Source organism: Peromyscus californicus, unplaced genomic scaffold (genome assembly GCF_007827085.1).
Source record: "Peromyscus californicus insignis strain IS unplaced genomic scaffold, ASM782708v3 Scaffold_8__1_contigs__length_139910024, whole genome shotgun sequence".
NCBI lineage: Eukaryota > Metazoa > Chordata > Mammalia > Rodentia > Cricetidae > Peromyscus > Peromyscus californicus.
Genome location: NW_026294606.1, coordinates 82,686,839 through 82,708,606, shown reverse-complemented (window position 1 = coordinate 82,708,606; position 21,768 = coordinate 82,686,839). Strand labels below are relative to the sequence as shown.

The following is a 21,768-nucleotide window of genomic DNA, read 5'->3' as shown; positions in this document are numbered from 1 at the left end:
GTATCTTTGTTGAAAGCTGGAAAGAAATTGCCTTAGATTTCAAGAGTGACTTGAAGCCTGCGTAATCTTTACTGTGTGTATTTGGAGGTAGATTTAAGACTGGATCTCAGAACTGATTTCTAATAGTTACTGTTTGCAGGCCTCTGTGTTTCTCCTAATGGTTAAGCTCTTTCAGTAGGAGAAACCTATGTTAGTTTCTTGTCATTCTTTAAAATACAAAACACTGGGGAGATTGGAGTACACTGGACCATGAGCAGGTTGGCTCAAGGAAGGGCACGTTGTTATCACTGAGGTCATCTCTAAAGCCAGAAGGAGTGAGTTACTGACTCACTGGTTCTCAGGGATCATCTGCCTCTGCAGCTGTGGAGCAACACTGAGCAGATGGCCTCACTGCTGAAGTGTTGGCCATAGAAGCAGGGTTCTCAGTTCTGTCCCAGGCACCAACATAAAAAGATGTGCACAGTGGTGTGCCTGTGTGACCTTAGCCCTGAGGAACAGGCAGGAGGATTCCCTAGGACTTGCTGGATGTCCATCTAGCCTGCTTAGCAAACTCCCGGCTAGTGACAGATTTTGTCTCAAAATACAAGATGACCAGTGCCTGAGGAACAACATCTGAGGTTGACCTTTGACCTCCTCAACATATATACATGTATCCACACCCATACGCCCATGTACACTCATGTGAACACAGATACACACATACACACACACGCACGCGCACACACACAGAATGTGGGTGATTATTGCATCCACTATGTAATACACCATTCTTTGTAGCATTTACATGTGGTGCTAGACTTCCACCGTAACCACATAAGGAGAGCCTGAATGACGACCCGCTGTCTCCAGAAACCAAAAAGTCTCTTCTTCTGTACTCAGAAACCACATGAGTGTATCAGGAAGCTTGGTGCTGGAAGTTTATGCTGACATGGTTGTTGCTAGTCGGTGGGGTTTTTCAGCAGATTAAAGATGGGTACAGGGGTGTCTGCAGGATCTTTAACTAAGGGGGAAGTGGCACAGAGGAGGAACAGTTTGCTTATTTTGCTTTTCACTTTGCAAATGTGGAGCACAGCATCCTGCTGGGTCTGTGGGTCCCTGCCGTGCAGACTCTGTGCAGTGAAAGTCCCATGTTTGCATCTCATCTCCATGTGGGATGTGCCTGTGCACCCACATCACCAGGTCCCATGTCCCTTCTGTTTCTGCCCGTGGTCCCAGTCGATGGGAGGTCCCTTCTGCTGCAGAAACTGGGGGAGAGTGAGGTCCCGTGTGCCCTTCAGTGCCTTACTTTGTTGCTGTGGCTCACTATGTTCCCTCTCTTCTTTCCCTCCCTCTTTCAAGTGGAAGAAGACACAGAAGAAAGCTCAAGGTCAGGGAGGGAGTCTGTGTCCACATCCAGCGATCAGCCTTCCTACTCTCTGGAGAGACAAATGAACGGGAACCCAGAGAAAAGGGACAAGGCGGACAGGAAAAAGGACGAAGGAGGAAAAGAAAAGAAAAAAGACCGGGGGAAGGAGAAGTTGAAAGCCAAGAAGGGAATGCTCAAAGGCTTGGGAGATATGTTCAGGTAAGTGTTCTAAGACAAGCAGGGGCAGCCCTGGGCAGTCTCGAGTTGCTCAGCAATGGGATGTATTCCAAGAAGTGCCTTCTCAGGCACTGTGCTGTGCAGATAGCACAGGGTGCAGAGACAGAGGCCCAGTCGCTATAGCCTGCTACTTGGTGTAGACGTTCATATGATGTGGCACATGACTGTAGGTGACTGAGGTTGACAGGAAGCACCTGTCTGAGGTGAACCGAAATTCTTATCTCCTTTCTGGTCTTAGCTACTGCATTTGTACTTTCTTAACGATTTCACGGTGGTTATTTTGAGCTATTTTAGCAGCCTTCATTGTGGTGTCTTGCCAACCACACAACAGTGGAAAGGAAACAGGGACTCTCTCTTCTTCCCTCTGCCTGCAAAAGGCCCATGGAGAAAAAAGCCTATTAAAGTGTTGTTTGTTCTTTTTGTGTGGGAACAATGGTTCATTATTTAAATTTAACACAGAGCTCAAGTTAGTTGTAGCATTTAAAGGCTCATTAATAACAAGTCTAATAAAAAATGTTACAGATAGAGCTTCAATTAAGCTATGTTGATTAATTTAATACTTATTACTTCAATCTGTAAAGATTTCATTAGATGTAGTCTCTGGCTGTTTCCTGACAGTTGGTTTTGTCCCTAAATTATACTCTAGGATTACTTAGCATATCATTTTTTACAAATTGCTGCTATACAATAAAAAGACCAAACTGTTGAGAAGTTGCACCAGAATCTGTATCCATGTTCATCTTAGGTGAATTTATAAGATTCGGGTATGTAATGTTAAATATGGAGGTGGTGAATGCCTCACAGATGAAGCGCTACATACAGCAGCGCAGTGTTTAAACCTGACAGTGTACTGTGCATGCAGCTTCTGACTTTTCAAAATAGAGTTATCCTGCATCGTGAGTCCCTTCCCTTTGATTTGTCTTTAATTTTAAAAGGTGAATACGAGATTTTGCTTTCCTAGAATTTCTTGATTTATAGTCCTTGGGTTGACCTCACCCTGAAGGCTACAGATATGGTCTGTAGTCTTCACAGCAGTGTCTTCTGTGCATGTCTGATGGGTCAAGCCTGGGGAAGAATGGGAGTGAAGACTTACATTGACTCCTGTTGGCTTGTTGGTGACCTTGGCTTTAATATATAGAAAGCTGTGTGTTTGCCTCCCACCCCCAGGACCTTGGTGTCCTCGTAGTTTTTCATGCAAGTATTTCTTGTTAATATGCTGCTCTTTCTGACTCTTGTTTTCTCCCTGATCTTTCTTCATTATATTGCATATCACATGCCCATACATATTTATAAGATGAAATTGTTCTAACTGCTACTAGATTCCAGCTCCTGCGATACTGCAGGAAGCAGGGGGTTCGTTCCACTTCTGCCAAGTGGCAGCTCATGATCTGGCACCCACGCAATACACAGTAATGAGGCTGCCACCTATCAGTAACATCTTGAGGAATCTGCACTGTCTTTCTTAGTTAGACAGGCAGAGGTAGAGGAGACCTGCCCCAGGCATGTGGTCCACTTCAGCCTACAGCTCTCCCCTGAAGTCCTCCTGAAAACTAACAACAGCATGTTCATGTTTCTTCATCAGCAGCATCCACCCTGTTCATCCAGGCTCTGTTCCTTTTTAAGGTTTATCTGTTTGTTTGTTTTATGTATATGAGTGCTCTATGTAAATGTTCACCTTTATGCCAGAAGAGGGCATCAGATCCCACTGTAGATGGTTGTGAGCTACCATGTGGTTGCTGGGAATTGAACTTAGGACTTCTGGAAGAGCAGCTAGTGCTCCTAACTGCTGAGCCATCTCTCCTGCCCCAGGCTCTGTTCTTAATGGAGAAATAACAGATGAAGTTCCAACGTGAAGGACTACCTCAATTATAAACGTCCTTTGTCTGCAGCTTGCAGCTCGGGGTTAGGGCTTCCTGCTATGGCTCAGTGGAGGGGGCCATGAGCCCTGAGGAGCAGCCCTCTCTGCTGAGCACCCTAGCAAGCACTCCATGACCTGTCATCTCATTCTGAACCCATCGGCTTGCTTGAAGTGAGAGAAGCTCTGTGACAAAGAAGTTGGCCCGTTTGGAAATTCAAAAGTCTACATACTGGCACTAGAGGTTTTGATTTGGTTTTGTGAAACTGAGTTCACATTCTCCCAGTGTTTAAGACTGGCTAGGAAGACAGTTAATCCCAGGCCCATCAACTTTCGTGGGCACCTGGAATTAGCTGCTTGTGGAGTTAGTCCACATTGCCCAGCTTTCAGAAACTGTGCAGAACAGTTTTTCAGTACAACCATTATTAAAAGCAAATTACATTTAAAAATCAAAGGTAATGAATGCTCCAAGTTCCTCACTTCCTAATTATTTTCATGTATACTATGATCCCTGCTTTGGAGAGGACTAACGGTAGCCATGTCTGTAGGCTGTGTGCTCCCGGCTCTTGCAATGTCCAGCGTGGCTTGTGGGCAGCCATACCACACAGCTCCAAATCAACCTTCTTGGGAGGATACAGTTGGGAGGCCAAGGAATCTCACCAGACAGAGGTGGTCTCACTCCACATAGAATACAGGTGGTCTCTGGGTAGGATTGCAGCGTCTTTTCTGCCTGGAACATGGATGAGTTCTAAGTCTACACTATTGCTTCAGTTCTTTCTTGATTATACTCACATAATCATAAAACAGGCTGTGTGTGTGTGTGTGTGTGTGTGTGTGTGTGTGTGTGTGTGTGTGTGTGTTCATGCATATGCAAGTGTACACTAACATGTCCTCTTATCTTGCCTTCCCTCTGTTATTAGAATTTGTGGATCCTCATTAGAGTTTTCAAACATTTTATTGATTTTTTTTCAAAGATTCATTTTATGTGTTTTGTTTTGCTTACATGTATGTATGTGCACCCTCTGTGCTATGGAGGTCAGAAGAGGGTTCCTGGATCCTCTAAAACTGGAGATATAGAAAGTTCTGAGCTACCATGTGGGTACTGGGAGTTGAACTCCAGGTCCCCTGCAAAAGCAATAAGTGCTCTTAAGCACTGAGGCATCCATCCAACTCTAAGTTTTGAAGCATTTTCAATGGCCTTCTGTGCCTGATGGATTGAGGATTGGAGACTGCTCAACCCTCTGGCTCTTTGGTATTCCCCACCCCCTGCACTCCTTAAACTCCATCTTGAATGTAGTAAAATCTTGAAATGAGTTTCTTCCATTCTCTTTGTTCGAGTGAGGCAAGGATGCAATGCCCTCAGCGCAGTCCATGGCACTTTTAAAAATCAGGTCAGAATGTGTGTATGTGCTTTTCTTCCTGAAGTTTGCAGACATTCAGAGGTTCAATAGGGTAGCCGATGCAGGACTCACGCACAGTGCAGCTGCGGCTCTCTGTGTATTGTTTTTCTGCTGTTTTGTGGTTTAGATAACAAAAGGAAAAGGCTGAGAGAACAGGAAGATTAGAGGTTGGGAGGCTAGGTTTGGGGGGGTTCACATGGAGGTCAGAGGACAATCCAGAGTGTCAGTCTTCAACTTTCTTGCTTGAGGCAGGGTCTCCTGTCACTCACCATTGCGCATGCCCAGCCATCTGGTGCGTGAGCTTCTTGGGATTCTCCTGTCTCTGCCTCCCTTGTGCCAGATGTGCACTGAGCTTGTGGATGCACATGACTCTGTCTGGCTTTCCATGGGTTCTGGGGATCTGTATATTTGCATAGACAGCAAACACTGTACCCACTAAGCTATCTCCCCAGCCCAGGAGTCCAGCTTTTTACTTGATGTAGCTACTTGGACATTTTTTTGTCCTCAGTTCAGTTTAATTAATGATATAGTAAGTTTTCTTTTACAATGAGGAAACTCATAGCTCTCCTCTGCACCCAGGAACACACACACACACACACACACACATACACACACACACACACACACACACACACACACACACACACACACACACGCACGCATGCATGTATACATGTATTCTTCCTACCATGTGAGTTGCCTGACAATTTTTTAAAGATTTTTTGATTTAATTTGATTTGTATGGACATTTTGCCTACATGCATAGATATGTGCACCACATGCATGCCTGATGCAAAGGATCCCCTGGAACTGGAGTTATAGACTGTTGTGAGCTGCTTTGTGGGTGCTAGGAATTGAACTTGGGCTCTCTAGAGGAGCAGCCAGTGCTCTCAAGCACTGAGCCATCTCTCCAGCCCCAGTTTTGATTAAATATAATGTGGGTCAAACATAGGGACAGTGATCCAGGCATAGTAGCACATGCCGTTAATCCCAGCCTTTGAGAGGAAGAGGCAGGCAGATCTCTGTGAGTTTGAAGCCAGTCTCCTCTACATAGTGAGTTCCAGGACAGCAGGGCTATAGAGAGAGACCTTATCTCAGAACAAAACAAAACAAAACCAAAAACAAACAAACAAAGAAAAAAAACAAAGTAAAACAAAACATCAGAGGATACTGTATTTTAAGAAGCCACTTACAAAATGGATGATGGGTCTTCATTCACTGCCATATCCTCGCCATATGGCTTCCTAGTTCTCATTTGGAAGGGTCACAAATATGCTTTAAGTGTTGACAAATAGCTCATATGAATCCCTCTTCAGTTTGCCAGTTAGAGAGTTTGTGGCGTATGAAAGCTAGCTGCCTTGTGCTAGTTTTAAGTCACTAATTTAAATTGATAAAGACTCCAGTAGTGAATGCAGAGTGCCTTGTGTTTGTGTTAGCTTCTCATATTACATGGCATCTTCTTTGGCATACCCACCTTAATACAGGTAGATTTGTATGTGAGAGACCCAAGCAGGTAAGCGGGGTGCCTGAATGAAATTGTCCTGTGTCCTGTGTCCTGTGTGCGAAGTGCCCATACCAGGGGAGGTTTGAAGTTTAGAGGAGGCGAAGGTTGGATTCTCAGATGCCAGACTATAAAACATTCCTGAGAACTCCGCTGCTTCCTGTGGTTTCACTGTAGAAGGAATGAGGAGAGAGGTATTGGCCAATGAGTTTCACCGCACCTATAGGGGCGGCAGCAGCATTTTGAACAATGTTTCGGCCTTGGTCTCCATCTTGACAATGATATTATCATCAAGATAATGAAATCCTGTCTTTCAGATATTAATAATTAAGGGATGTTGTTGCCCTTTTATCTGTTTGGTATGCTTTGTTGGAAAACTGGATCCATTGTCATTTGACTATTGTAGACCACAGCTGTCCCCAACTGAAGGTTCTTCCCAATGACCTGACTATACATGTCTCCATGTTATTACTTTTTGTGCTATTTGTTTATTTTGCATGGGTGTGTAGGTAGGCTTTGGTGGTTATATGCATGTGGGGTGTGTGTGTGTGTGTGTGTGTGTGTGTGTGTGTGTGTGTGTGTGTGTGAAAATGGGGGGGGCTGTGTGTGTGCATACAGAACCAAATGGTCAGCATTGAGTGTCTTCTTCAATAGTTTCTCTACATTATTGTTTCAATATCCATATTGAGACAGAGTCTCTTACTGGGACTAGGAGCTTGCTGTTTTAACTGGACTGACTGTTAAGTGGAGGCCCAAGATCCTCATTTCTTCCCTTCCTCAGCATTAGGATTATTGGCTTGTGCAGCCAAGACCAGCTTTTTACATGGGTGCTGAGCTTATATGGAAGGACCTTTACCCATTGACCCATGTTCCTGGACCCTTGTTTGTTTTGTAAGAAAGGATCTTGCTATGAGGCCTAGGTTGGCCTTGAACTTGCAAACCTCCTCTGCTTCCTGCTTCTGCTTTTCCAGTGCTGGGATGGCAGGTGTGTGCCACCATGCCCAGGTGAGATTTATGTCAGTGAACATATGTCACTGTGGGAAACAAGAACAAAAGTAACACTTCAATCTTTCTTTAAATTTTTAAAAATTTATTTTGTATATGCGCGTGTGTGTGTGTGTGTGTGTGTGTGTGTGTGTGTGTGTGTGTGTGTGTGTGTGTGTGGACATGCATGCAATGGCTCATGTGTGGAAGTCAGAGGACACCTTGTGAGAGTCAGTTCTCTCTCTGTGAGTCCTGGGGATGTAATTCAGGTCAATAGGATTGGCAGCAAGCACTTTTCCTCACGGAGCCATCTCACTAATGCTGCAATTTTACTAAAATTGAATCTTCCAGTTACAGTTAAAACCATCACCCAGAACTTGTGACATTGCTTGACTTGGGTCCGGAAGAGAGCATAGATAACCAGGTTTGAGATGTTGTCTGGGTGACATCAGACACACGGCTAGAGCTTGCTCTTAGAAAACCCATCATTTAGGATCGTAGGGACCGACCTGGACCCTCCTTGGTGTGGTGTGGACGGGCCATGTTGGGCTTCCAGGGAAGAGCGGTGTATGTGGCGGCCCCCTCGCTGTGCTTACTAACCTTGTCTGTACGTGTTTCTCATCCAGCCTGGCCAAACTGAAGCCGGAGAAGAGATGAACAGCATCCCAGATTCAAACTGTCTTGAGCAGCACACGTTGCACATTTGTCTTTTAGAAGCGTGGTGGCTGGGCTGGGCCTCAGTCTAGAGTGCCTGCCTTGTGTGCACAGAGCCCTGGGCTCAATCCCCAGAACCCTAAAAACTGGGTGTGGTGGCGCATGCCTGTACTCCCAGCACCTGGGACGTGAAGGCGGGAGGATCAGAAGTTCAAGGTCGTCCTCCACTACATAGTGAGTTCGAGGCCAGCCTGGGATACACGAAATGTGCCTCAAAGAATCAAACAATAAATTTACTTTCAATGAATTCTTAGTGGCTGTTGACGAGTTTTGTTTATGCCATCAGTTTGGATGCTTTAGTGATTTCTATTATAGTCAATTTGGAACTTTTGATACTGATTTCATGCTTGGGGGTTTAACTTGCTGCTTCAGAAGGCAGAGATTTGTTTGTTTGTTTGTTTTTTTCCTTCCCCTCTCAGGTGTTTTAGTTTTGTTTTGCTTTATTTTGTTTTTTAGTTATCCCTTTTTCTTAGTGGATGCACATAGCCCTGGTGTCTTTAGAAGTCATGAGCAGGTACCAATTGGATATTAGAGTCACTGCTTCTGAGATAAAGTACCGCTAAGAGGGCTCAAGTTCAGTCTCCCACAAAGCTTAGCAGCAAGGGGGAACCCTGGCCCGGGTTGGGGAGCAGGACTGGATTGAGGAGTGTGAATGGCAGTCATCTGCCCCCTGGGGATGAAAAGAAAGGTGCCAAGATCAGTAACCAAATGGTTGGGGCTGAAGGGACCTCTTGGCAGGGGTCAGTCCCTTAGCTGGTTAAAAGGTCCAGACAAAAAAGCTAAGAGAAGAGCTTTTAGGGTGGCAATATTGGCAGCTTCTCCCCGTGCTCCACAGTAGACCCACCTGTCCCCAGCATTGTAGAGAGCATGAGATGAAGAAGGGCACACTCAGGAGTGTTTCTAGGGAGAGCTACCTGGCCCAGCATGCTGTGTTCATGTGGTGGAGCCCAGTTGTCTCCTGTTTAGGGTGAAGCTGGCTGCCCTGTCAGAAGCTATCAGTCTTCCTCTCTCCATTGTTCTTGTCCCTAGAACTCTCAGACACAGAGGCTTGCTTCTGTTCCCTGAGAAGGTGAGAACTGTATGTCCAAGAGCATGATCGTGTTGATGGAAGCCCTTTAGTAAAGGCTAGCCTGGAGTCAGTTTGGATGAGAAAGACCATGGCACCTCTCTGCCTCTGTGGAAGTGTATAGATAGCCTCCAGTTCACCCAGGAAGACCCTCACCTGGACCTAAGGAGCAGCTAGTGCAGGTCTATTGCCATTGAAAAACCAACAATGCCTGACTTCTAGGGCACAGGCCTAATTGCCACATGGATAAAAGGGACCAGTTTCACATTGGTGGAATTAGATGGTGGCCTGTGCATTCCTCTGGACATTTAAGGACTGCAGTTAAAAACACATTCGTGCAGGACGGGAGTCTAGTTCAGCTGGTAGAGTGCCTGCTTAGCATGCACAAAGCCCTGGGCACAACCCCCAGCACCTCATAAACCTGGCGTGGTGGTGCACACCTGTAAGTTCAGGACTCAGGAGTTTAAGGTCAGCCTTGCTTACATAGTGAGCTCAGAACCAGCCTGGGATACGTGAGCCCCTGTCTCAAAAAAATAAAAAATAAATAACAAAACAGAAAATATATCTACAAAATGGCCCCTGTAAACAAAACAGGGAGTGATGCCTTGAATTGGAAATAACTAGAATAGAGACGTATTTTTCATTGTATTTTTAAATTTTTTATTATTTTTTTTTTCTATTGTCAGCTTGATACAGTACAAATTCTTATCCTAATAGTGAAATGTTTCACTGAAGCTTGCCCAGTGATTGAGTAAAACCAAAATTTATTATAAGCCACGGTCATCCTAGGGTCCCCCCTCCTATGTATCCTCCCTGGATCTGTGGGTTTCAGTCTGGTTGTTCTTTGCTTTATATCTAGTATCCACTTATGAGTGAGTACATACCATGTTTGTCCTTCTGGGTAAAGAGCTAAACAGAGAATTCTCATTGTATTTTTGTTTATTCATTTTTATTGTCCCCATGACAGAGAATAACCTTGTGTTATAATTGCCCAAAGTGGGGAGGTTTTCTTGAGCTGAGTTCTAAATCTGTAAATCCGAAGGACTTAGACTGTACTGCCTTTAATTCAGATCAGAATAGTGTTTCCTGTTTCTTAACCCTGGAAAATAAGTGTTAGATTGGCCCGTTAGCAATGGTAAGTTCAGGGCACTGATCCGTATTTTCCAGGCATTCTTCTCGTCAGAACGTTTAAATGGCATTCTCTAACACCCACGGTGTTGACGGCCCCAATGCTGCCTGCCTGGAGCGGGGAGGTGGTACAGAGCTGGCAGCTGCTGTCCTCTGCACACCTACCGTGTGAATATAGAAAGTCTGCCATCAGGAGGGTGACACCTGCTTCATAGTCCCCATGCAGCAAACCTTTCTGTAAAAGGAATTTTTGACAGTTCCGAGATGCTAAGTCAATTTCAGTCCTAGACGCTGTAGAAAATGGAATCTTTTCCCTGCCATTGACGTGAAAATTGAAGGCTAGTGACTATTCACTTTCTAATAACGCGGGGTAAATAAATGCTATCACACCATTGAAAGATGACTAGAGAGAGGCTTTGTGGCATTCACATGAGTGTGGTGCTTTTATCCATGCCATTGGAGGCCCTTATCTTTACCATTTAATAGAATAGATCAAGTAGACTTTATTCCCAATTGTGTTTTTTTCAAGCCACAAATTATTATATAAAGTAATTGTTTTGTCCTTTCCAAGTACTTTTAAGGAACTGTCTAGAAGCCTGATGTCCTGCATAACTGAGCAGCATAGGGCTTTCTTCTGATGTATGATTAATAATAGCCCATTTAGAAACAAAAGGTTGAATTTCCCATCCTAGTTAAATAGCCCTGAGACCTGCTCTTGGTCGTCACACTTGGGTTTGTTTTGTTCTGGGGTTCTGGAGTCACCCATGCTTTCAGTGGTTCTGAGAGTCCTGGAGCTGCCCTGTTCCTCGTTAGCCTGCTCTGGGCTCTGGTGCTCACGGTTCTTTCTCCTTTCTCTATTCTTCTGCATCTTCCCTGCCTGATCACCCCCACTGTCCTATATTTTACTGCTGTCCTCCATGCCGGAGAAAAATCCCTCAGCTATACCTCCCCTTCCAACACCTTGCTTCTCTTCAGAGTAAACACTGCTGTCTCCGTTTTCCCACACACCCATCCAAGTCTTATGTAGCCCAGGCTAGACTCCAACTCCCTGTGTAGCCAAGAATGACCTTGAAATTCTGGTCCTCCTGCCTCCACCTCTTGAGTGCTGGGATGACAGGTGTGTGCCACCATGCCCCATTTATGTGGTGCTGGGGATGGAGTGCACAGCCTTGTGAATGACAGACAAACATTTTCCTGAATGAGCCCCATTCTGAACCCCTTCCATTTTCCCTTGAACCCTTTCACTAAGTCTCTGTCCGACCCTGCTCTGCCATACCCCCCAGCAGTCTCCACTCCGCATCCTCGCTCTCCTCTCACTCTTCCCAGCCTGTGCTGGCCCCATCTGCTTTCTACCCACTCTTCTTGCTTTTCCTAATCCCATATCATCTAATCCTCTAGTCCTGGGGTTCTGCAGGACCCGTCCTCTCTCCCCTTCTCCATACTGTTTTCTTCCTTTCTTCCTTTTGTCAGTAGCACAGAGAGCTGGGATTTCTGAAACAGAGCTTGCAGGTTTTTGGATTAGGCAGAGGACTCCCAAGTTTGGACCTCTTGCTGGGGCATCTCCTTTGAGCTTTGGTTGGGCAGTGCCCTTTTTAACATTTGGGTATGGGCTGGTGACAGCAAGGTCCTCTGTCTGCCCACAGAGCTGTGTATCTCCCTCTTCCCTTTCCCTACACTGGTTCTCTTCTTCACTTGATTAGCCCCAAAACCTTAGGACTCTCCTTGACAGCAATCCTCCCATCAAACACCGGGCTTAAGAATGTGCAGAAGTCCATTCGGTCTGCTCCAGCCCCCATCTATTACCCCGACAGTTCATTGCCTGTACTGCTTCCACTATGGCCACAGAAGGCAGCCTGTCAATGACCAGAGTCAGAATGGCGGCTGGAGGTGCCTCTGGGGCAGGAGGATGGGAGTAGAGGACCCGAGTATTTGTGATCTTTTGGCCCAATGCCTGCAGCCTGTGCCCTTCCTGGTTTGTGCGGCAGCTGGCCAGTGTGCCCGTGCAGCTGGAAGGCAGAGCTGTAGTGTGTCCCTCCTCTATTCAGCAGCCTCCCCATAGCTTTCCACGTCACCCAATTCCAAGTGAAAACCTTAGTCACTGTCCCCAGAGGCATGGCCTGTGTTGCTGGCCTTCCCTACTTCCCTGACTGCCGTCTGTTGCTGGCTTCCTCTTCTCTGACATCACCTAGCCACTAAAACCTGCCCCTCTTACCCCTCTACCTGGATTATCCTTTCCTAAGAGCTCCCATGTACACACACACACACACACACACACACACACACACACACACACACACTCACTCTTGCTTTTCAGGGTGGTGGATCTATAACTGCAGCAAACTACGCTCTGCTACATTGGCACTTCCTGCCACACTTCTGTTATGATGCATCTTTTCTCCTCCTCGCTGGCTGTGGCCTACCATGACCTATCTACTGACTTGGGTTAAACTTGACAATGGCAGGGAATGTGAGCTTCTTTGCCCGCTGTATCCTTGGCAGACTGGTGCCGTCAGAACCTAGGATTTCTAACAGGAACGGCGTGAATAACCCACTCCTTGACTTCCATCTCTGTCCAAGGCCTCGTCCACAGCTTCTGGGCAGCCCCACCTGGCTCTCTGGGACTGTTGGGAGTGCCTGGCCATAGCATCACCTCAGAGGAGCCATCAAACATTGGTCCAGAAGCCAGTATAAACATACCTCTGGTTCCCGGGTCATTAACTCTAAGTGGACTTTTACACCCTAGGCCATAAAGGGTAGCCTTCTGAGCAGGATCATTCCAGGACCATGACCTGGCAGAAATACAGTCACTGACGTCAGAATCCCAGTGCACATCACAGATGAGAGGGGTGGCACTTCCTGCTGCAGTCCTCAGCTGGGCTAAGTTACCAGGCACTCCTTGCCCACAGGATGATGATGGCCTTGGGAGACCCTCCCTTTTGGCTGGCTTCCCAGAATTCCCTCTGCCGTGTCTCCCTTCCCCTGGCCAGTGATTCCTAGAAACTTCCTAGAAACCTACACCCGTCTCCCTCACCACGTGGTGGGGGTGGTTTGGCTTCTTTTAAATCCAGACAGTGGCAGCAAGTGTTGAGCAAATGAGACCTGTTTAGTAAGCAGTCGACAGGGCAAGAGTGACACGCCTGTCTGAAGGAACTGTGTGCGCACTTTGTGGCAATGCTGGTGCCCCACTTTGAAAGAGGATGCCACTGCCCAGACCTACCTTGCACGTGTGCATGCTGGCACTGAGCAGATACCGTACAGGATGTTCTCCCCGTGCTCTGTAGGTCTACCACATGTTGTCTCTGCTATCAGTAACCCTGGTGATATATGTGTTCTCCAGTACAGCAGCCTTAACAGAAGGTGTCCTAGGCGTGCTCCTTCCCACTTGTTGGGCTGTGCGCAGCTCCCCAGGTCTGAGGGTCCTATGCTGTAGAGTTGATCAATTCAAGCGTGGTGTTAATGCTGCATTTGCCATATGAGGGTCTTTCTAAGATTCAAAGCATCGGAACTCAGAAGATAGGGTAGGATCCTCCCCTTAAAGAATCCAAGAACCCTTGCTCAAAGGGTATGGGCAGCCAGCCATTGAGGAATCCGTTGGTATCAGGCCTCTTTCCCTCTGGAGGGCAGTCCACAAGTGCAGACACATGTACCTCAACAACAGGGGGCGCTCTAGAGCTGTCTCATTCTCCTGCAGACCAACCTGGAATACACATGCTGCTGCTGCTGTGTGGACTCAGCTGGGACCTAGCCCCCTCCTGCAGCCCAGCATCTTCTGGCACTCCTAAATGAGGTGTGGTTTGACAGGGTGATGACAGCCACACCTCCTTAGTCTCTCTTTCCATAATATTTATAATACTTATATTGTAATTAACTGCTCCCCACCCCCAGGCTCCCTATCTCTCCTTATGTAACAATTTTCAGTCTTTGAAAAAAAAACTTAAGGAGACCTGGGGATGTGGCTCACTGGGCCCACATTGCATAGACTGAGCATGATGGTACACTTACAGATCCATTACCGGGGTTGCGAAGGCAGAAGGATCAGAAGTTCAAAGTCATCCTACGATACATGAACCCCCTGGAGACCTTATCTCAAGAAAAGAAAGACAGTTTCATATTCCGGGTCTACTTAGCGACAGAAGGTTGAGGTGGGTGGCGTTGACGGTAGACACCCCTCCTTACTGTACCCCACTCATCATGGTGCTGTCCGTTGTCATCCTCACTCCAGGACCCCCATTGTTGGCTTTGTGGAAATGCAGGCCGTGACTTCTTTACTACGGGAAAATGGTTCTTTGCACAGCCTGCGGCGGCGGGCATTTGGCAGTCCTCTTTGAAAGCTGAAGCTGGTGTACATCTGCTGAGAACATTACTTTCCCCAATCCATTTAATCCTCACCATAACCCTGGAAGGTGCTATTTTTAGCTGTATTTTATGGACAAAGAGACTAACAACACCCAGGTTGAACGAAGTGACCTGACCTGCCAGCTCATGCTGTGAAGTGAGGGTAAAGCCACGCTGAAATCCGGCATGCTGCCCTGGGGGCAAATCCCTGAGCCAGGTGCCAAGCTGGCCGGCCTCTTTGTCCCCTTTGGGGACCATGCTGCCGGGCCTGTGCTTGGGCTACAACTGTCGTGAAATCCACCCCAGTGCCACACACTGCTGTCGTGTGTGTTGGCAGCAGCACACATTCCTGTTGCTAGCTCTGAGATACAGAGGTGTGTGCCCTTTGGTCCTGACCGTTGAGTAGTTTCTATTTCTGCCTGATTTCTGTACTGTTATTTTAGTGCCTCCCCAGTTCTTTTATTACCCTCCAATTACCCCTTTCTTTGCCCTTCCATGTCCTTTGTAGCGATCCCCGGGATAGGTTCCAAGGCTTCCTGCTTGTCAGGCAAGCACACCCCTGTTTGGCTACATTTCCCCGGCCCATCCTCCAAATGAACCTTAAGGGTTTTGTTCCTGAATCGAACATTGCCACCTGTACGTACCTCCTTTCCTAAGTGACTGTACTTGGTGTGACAGCAGAGTCCCTTCACTGATGAGCCTGCTTGCTCATTGTCCTCCACTGTTCAGGATCGTCCCCCAGCGCTCTGGCTCAAGTGATGCTTTGCTTCTCCCTGCCCTTTCCCCATTCCTTACAAGCACCTTCTTGTACCTCAGACCACGCTCCGCCTCTGCCCATTCTCCACTCTGCTATTAAAGCAAGTGTGCAGTCATCCTCGCCTCCTCAGAACCTGTCTGCACTCCTCCCTCTGGGGAGAATTCTACCTTGGCTGTCTCTGTGGCTGCCCAACTGCTGCTGACTGTGCAGGAGACCACAGTGCTCCTCTTAGGCTCTGGCCCCGAACAAGGTGCTGGGCTCAGCAACTCGTCTTCTCCCTTGGTTCTCTCTGGGATCTTCCATTCTAGCCTTTGGGGTCCAGGGCTGTGGCTCAGTGCTGGAGCATTTTCCCAGCATGTGTGAGGCCCTGGTTCTGTCTCCAGCCACTGTCTCCTTATGCAGCAGCTCTTAGTCATTTCCCACTCATAACGGATAGGAACCACATCTCAAGGTGAACTTTTCAACCCCAAGAATTTCACAGTTTTTTTTTTTTTTCCTCAAACGGGGAAAAAAAAGTTTTAGGGTCAGTTCTGGAATGGCCTTGTACTTGGTATACATATGCTGGACCACATGCCCCAAAGCCTTTTTCCTGGTTTTTAATCACAAAGATGACATCACCTGTCTTTTTCAGAGGGCTGATTTTGACACAGTTACTCATTAGACAACCTGTCATGGGTGCTGAAAGGACTGAGGTCTTCCTACTCATTTTTGTTCTTGTTTGTTTGAGGCAGGGTTCCAGTAGCCCAGCTGACCTCAAACTCATTACGTAGCCTAGGACTTTGAACTTCTGAGCCAAATGCCAGTACCTCTGGAGTACTGGGGTTCTGGGCGTGTACCAGCCAGCACACCTGGTTCTGTTGAGTACTGAGGCTCAGCCCCAGGGCTTTGTTCCTGCTTGGAAAGCCCTTCACCAGCAGAGGCACACCCCACCCCTAGTTCTTCTGTGATGCTTTCCTGGAGCATCACGGCAGCTCCTGACATCGCTTGGAGCACAGATTTAAAGTAGAGGGTGCCATGTATGCAGGCACACTCGGCTGCCTCTGAGCTGCCCTGGCCACACTGAAGAAAGGGTGATCACTCTCTGGTTAGGCTTGGTTAGGCTTCCCCTCCCAGGGGGTGTGGGCTTGCAAATGAACAGCCGTACCACTGAGCAGGAACCACTGCACGTCAGCACTTCCTGATGAGTGCCCGTTAAAGATTAACTTTTACTGCTCTGCTGTAACTAGTCAGTCCCTGCTTTAGCTCATTCAGGTGAAGGAAGCTGGTGTGGCCTGAGCCAGCACTGTCCCCAAGTTCCTGCCACAGGGTTTCGTACCTCATGCAGGATACTGCTGCTAAAGAGAATGCCTCCTGTCCCTCGCCACATCCAAGCTCCTCTCACACCACTCCCTACCAGCCGTCCTGTTAAGATGACTTAGAAATTAACACAGTAGATAGATGAGTTCACATAAAGCCCAGCCCTCCTTCTACAAACAAGTCTCGGAGGCAGTCCAAAGAAATTCTGAGCATTTCACCCTCATCTGGTGGGAATGGTTTCTGATGGGGAGCAGGTGAATGTGGCTCTTTTCCTAAGCCTCAGCCTAACATCCACAATCTTGAATAATTATGAGACACAGCCCTAGGTTTCACTTTCAGCGACATTTAAACAGGGCCAACTCTATCCTAGGCACAGTCTTAGGCTTCAGTACAGATCACTACTGATCAGGTGCTGGCCTCATGGAGTGGGCTCCACTCCAGTGGGCTGTGTGAAAGGGTGGTATGGACTCTGTCCTGGGAGCTTAAGCAGAAGGGTCTAGCCTAGACCGTCAAGTCTGTCTAGTTTCAGAAAATGACTGAAGAACTGAATTGAGTGTTTTGCCTTGGTGGGATTCCAGTGTTTTTATCATCATTCTTAGTAATGAATACACTCAACCTCGCTGCCTGTTGTATGTGAAACACACACAATTGCCAAAGTAAATTTCTCAAAGCATCATACCCATTGCCCCTTGACACTCTCTGGTCGTGCTGGATATGCAGCAGTAGAGGAAGGTAGAGTGCCTGGTGGGATTCCACCTCAGTATTTAGCTTTGCATGCCAATCTCTGGGCATTCATTGCTTTCCTCAGTCCTGAGGCAGGACAGCCAGTGCTTCCTGCCACACAGATGGCTCTGAATCAGAAGCCAGTTCCTGTTTCTCATCGGAGGTTAGGTAGATGCTGGCCACTGCTGCTGTTGTTATATTCCTAGTCCATTTTGTTTTCGAGGTGGGATCTCAAGCCGGTCATCCCAGGGATAGCAGCAGTAGATTATAGGATTCGGGTTGCAGGGCTTGTTTTTAAGTCAAGTATTCCCAAAGTACAACTTGCAGGAACAGTGAATTAGGGTTTCTTGCTGCCTGTGGTTTGTGTCTTACCTGAGCAGAGAGACGAGTTCTCACCTGCTTAACTGGGTTTCTTTTTTATCATGTGTTGGGAGTCAGTATCATCGATACATAGCCTTCCCAGAGGTCTTGTGGGGTACCTGCCTCTAAACTTTCCTCATATTTAATCACTGAGAAAGGTACTAGGTCAAACAAATAGCACTAGCTTTGTTTATTCATTCTCTGCCCCCCCCCATTCCTCTGCCTCTCTCCCTTGCCCTGTCCACCTGCCTCTTTCCTTCTCTTCCTCTTTCTCTTGTGGTGGTTGGGATCAAATGCTAGGCAGGCATTCTATCAACAGAGATATATCCCCAGTCCACATATATAAGTTTATTTATATGAAACTTTTTTATCATGTACTACCATCTACTGTGGCTTCACCTGTGATCTCAATATCTTTCATTCCCAGAGTCCTATTCTCTTCTTTTCTATGTAGCCCCCTGTTAGTTAGACTCAAAAAGAAACCCCTCAAAAAAAAAAAAAAAACACTTTCAGCCATAATTTTTGTTGTGAGAAGAAACATTTATAATTCTTTTTTAGATTGAATACTTTCTTATTTAGACTAAATTTTGAGATTTTGTTTTTATTTTTATTCATGTGTGTGGGGAAATGTATGGCAAGTGAAAAGAGGGTCTCTGATCCCGGGGAGCTGGGATGACAGTTGGTTATGATCTGGTGAGATTTAACTCGGGTCTTCTGGAAGAGCAGTGAGTGTTCTTACCAGGGAGCATCTCTCCAACCCTCCCCCCCCCTTTCCATAAGAAGTAATGCTTCTGTAAGCAGCATTTCCACTTGGTTTCCATGTATCACAAGTAACTATGGAAAGAACCTTCTTGCTTGAGAAGAATCTCCATCCTTCCAGCTACATGAGTGAGGGACAGCAGTTAACTATGGAGAAAGCACAGCAGCATCCTAGAAGGATGGGGTGTCTCCCCTGGCCCTCAGCAGCTAGAGAAGCCCCAAACCACAGCCGAAACAATGAGGAGAAAATGAAAAGCATTTTTGAGTCTTAAACCAAAAGTCTTTTTCGGACCATGTCAGGATTGGCTTTTTAGGGAGAAATTGGTTGTCAGGAACTGTGGGGGCCGCCTGAAGGTGGTGTGACCTGAAGATGGGGTGTGTGCATAGGGGTCGTAGAGAAGGGCTATCTATCCCCCTTGAAGCAGAGCAGCACATGTGAAACAGAGCATGCCCCATCTTCTGTCTTCAAGACAGCATTTCTGTGGCTGCAGCACAGGCCCAGATAACTGCTTTGAACAAGCCTGGGTGAGAGCTTGGTTGTCTAGCCCCTTTTTATTCAATCATCTCTAATACATATTTTATTACTATAATTTTGTCATTAATGTTGTTATTTGATTTTTTAAGACGGGGTCTCCTGCAGCACAGAGTAGCCTAGGATTTGGTATGTAGCTCATGACAACCTGGAACTTCTGATCCTCCTGCCTCCATTTCCCAAGTGCTGGGATTATGGGATATGCACCACTATGCCTGGTTATATGCATTGCAGGGGTATGGAAATGGGCTTTATGCATGCTAGGCAAGCACTCGACCAACTGAACTGTAATCCCAGCCCGTGTTCTGTTATCTTTAAGTTGCCGTAAAATATGTAGAGTGTAATGTTTACTAGCTTGACCATTTTGGTGTACAGTTCAGTGGGTACTCCGTCATGTACCTTCCATCCCCAGAGCTCCATCATCCTGCACAACTGGCATTCTAAACCTATTAAACCGTGGCTCCTGAGTGCTCTCCTCTCCTACGCTCTGTGAATCTGACCCTCAAAGTCCCTCACAGAAAGGGCATCATCCACCTTTTCTCTCTTTCCCCGGTTGATGTCACATGGTATATGATGTCCCCCAGATTTTATCTCTATTTACTGTGCATCAGAATTTCCCTCCTTTCAAGTATAAGTAATATTCCATGGCATGTGTTCACTCTTTTGTTAACAGTCCGCCTGTCTCTTTACACTCTGCTGCGCTGGATGCTGCTGCTGTAAATGAACGTCTGTCCATATGTTTCTGTCCTCAGTATTATCATGCCGTCACGGCTCTGGCCATCTCCTCAGCATTCTCAGCAGTAAGAAGAGGGAAGGGGAGGAAGCTAAGTCAGCCTTCTAAGGCTCTTCAGTCTCAGTCATCAGGTTCTATGAAATGGAGTTAATAGCAGCAATGATCTAAATAGTTAATATTTACTGAGCACTTATCGCAATGTTCATTTCTTGTAGCCCTGACAGTAACCCATGAGGACGGGCAGTCGATCATGTCCCTGTAGTCACATGACTTCATATAATAGAGCAAGCAGGGTGGGAAGACCCAGGACTCTGGCTCCAGAGCTCATGTTTCTTTTCTGTTGCATTTTTTTGCGTGTGCAAGTGGTACCCGTGTGTGTATGTGTTTGTGTGCAGGTGTGCATGTCATGAGGCCCAGATGCTGACCTCAGGCTTTTTGTTCAATTGTTCTTCACTTTCATTTTTTGAGATAGAATATCATTTGGGTTGAAGTGCACAGATTTAGCTAAAATGTCTGGCCAGCAAATCCCAGATTCCTCCTGTCGACACTTCTCCAGTGTCGAATTACAGGTGTGTACTTGGGTCTTGGGGATCCAAACTCAGGTCGTCATGCCTCTGTAACAAGAAAATACCCACTGAGCCATCTCTCCAGCCCTGGAGTCCATGCTTCTACTGGCTGTTATCTGTCTCATGCCCTTATTCTCAGGGAATACTGGGGAAATGTTGCTAAAATTCTTTCCTTGGGGAAATGTAAACATCTCCCCACTTTTTGTGGTCCCAACAACAGACCAAGGTACAATTCCACCAGAGTTCACCCTGGAGCACAGATGAGTTTATTGAGCTCACTTCCAGAGCATGAATGAGGGGTTGGTTACGCACAGGAGTGCCCGTGCTCCCTGCTCCCCAAAAGATCCCTCTGGAGCATCTTTACTCAACAGGGATGACAGCTTTCCTGTAGGTGGATAGATAGCCTCTGCTTAGTCCTCCCCCACCTATATACTCTCCCTGAGACCCGGGGCATGTACAATTTAGGGCAGAATTGCATGCAGCTGATTGGGAGACATGTTGGGTGCTTAGGAGTCCCATGACCCTCCCCACCCCCTTCCTATAAGAGTAGCTGGGATGGTGTTTGATGATCAGACCTGATTGAACTCCTGAGGATGGTGACCGTCTGGCTTGATGATCGTCCTGTGCCACCGAAATGTAGCTCTGTCTAACATATTTCCTCACCCAAGCAGATCCAGCCTCTGTTAGACGGAAGAGGGTGGTGAGTATTGGGCCAGCAGTTCAGAGCACCTATTTTGGGCCCTGCTGTGGACCCTGCCTCTCTAGCCTGGTTTTTAAAACCAAGTGGCCTCAAGGACTCAAAATTGCATCTGCTGTGGTACTGGGCTGCCATCCATCCCAGCCTCTGTGGTGGCACAAAGACCAAAGGCCGTGAGATTTTGGTTTGCCTAGACCACAAATGGTAGAGAGCCCTATGTTCACCACTTAGGGGGTTTGGGTGATCTTTCAGGAAGAGAGCAGCTCCTGCAAATGGAAGTGGAGGTGTCTAGCTTTATGAGAAACAGTGAGTGTCTTGTCCATGATGATTTCAGTTAGCAGAGTGCTGCATCCTTTAAATTGCTTTTAATATTTGCTTACCACCACTAGTCCCCTTTTTGAGATGGGCTGTCAGGTAGCCTAGTCTAGCCTTAAACTTGCTGGTTAGCCAGGGATGACCTTGAACTTTGGCTGCATCATTCTCCACCTTCCAAGTGCGAGATTGCAGCTGCCACACCCGGTTTAAAGCAGTGCTGGTATTGAACCCCAAATTTCCTGCATGGTAGGCAAGCACTCTGCCCACTGAGCCGCCTCCCCTGCTCTAGCCACCACTATTGAATAGCACACTGTTGAGTGTGTGTGTCACAGAAGTAACCTATGATTCTCTGATGTGATACACAAGCTCTTAATCACAGTGTTCCAGTGTTTTCTGTGCTGACCCTGGCGTCTTTGTGAGGCATCGCCACATTCTCGTTCTGGCAGGCTGAATCATGCTCCGTGT

At 47.0% G+C, this 21,768-nt stretch overlaps 1 protein-coding gene across 21 annotated transcripts in view; it reads left to right on the top strand.

Moving 5' to 3' along the window:
- The window catches only part of Pard3 (par-3 family cell polarity regulator), a 559,894-nt gene that overhangs the window by 373,878 nt on the left and 164,248 nt on the right, over positions 1–21,768 (top strand). For 18 of the 21 annotated variants that reach the window (XM_052726921.1, XM_052726930.1, XM_052726931.1 and 15 more), the window contains one exon: positions 1,339–1,564. In XM_052726921.1, the coding sequence (XP_052582881.1) occupies positions 1,339–1,564 (226 nt within the window). Of the gene's footprint in view, positions 1–1,338; positions 1,565–7,948; positions 8,238–21,768 lie in introns of those variants that run through there. The other 3 variants (XM_052726925.1, XM_052726924.1, XM_052726923.1) reach the window with 2 other exon arrangements.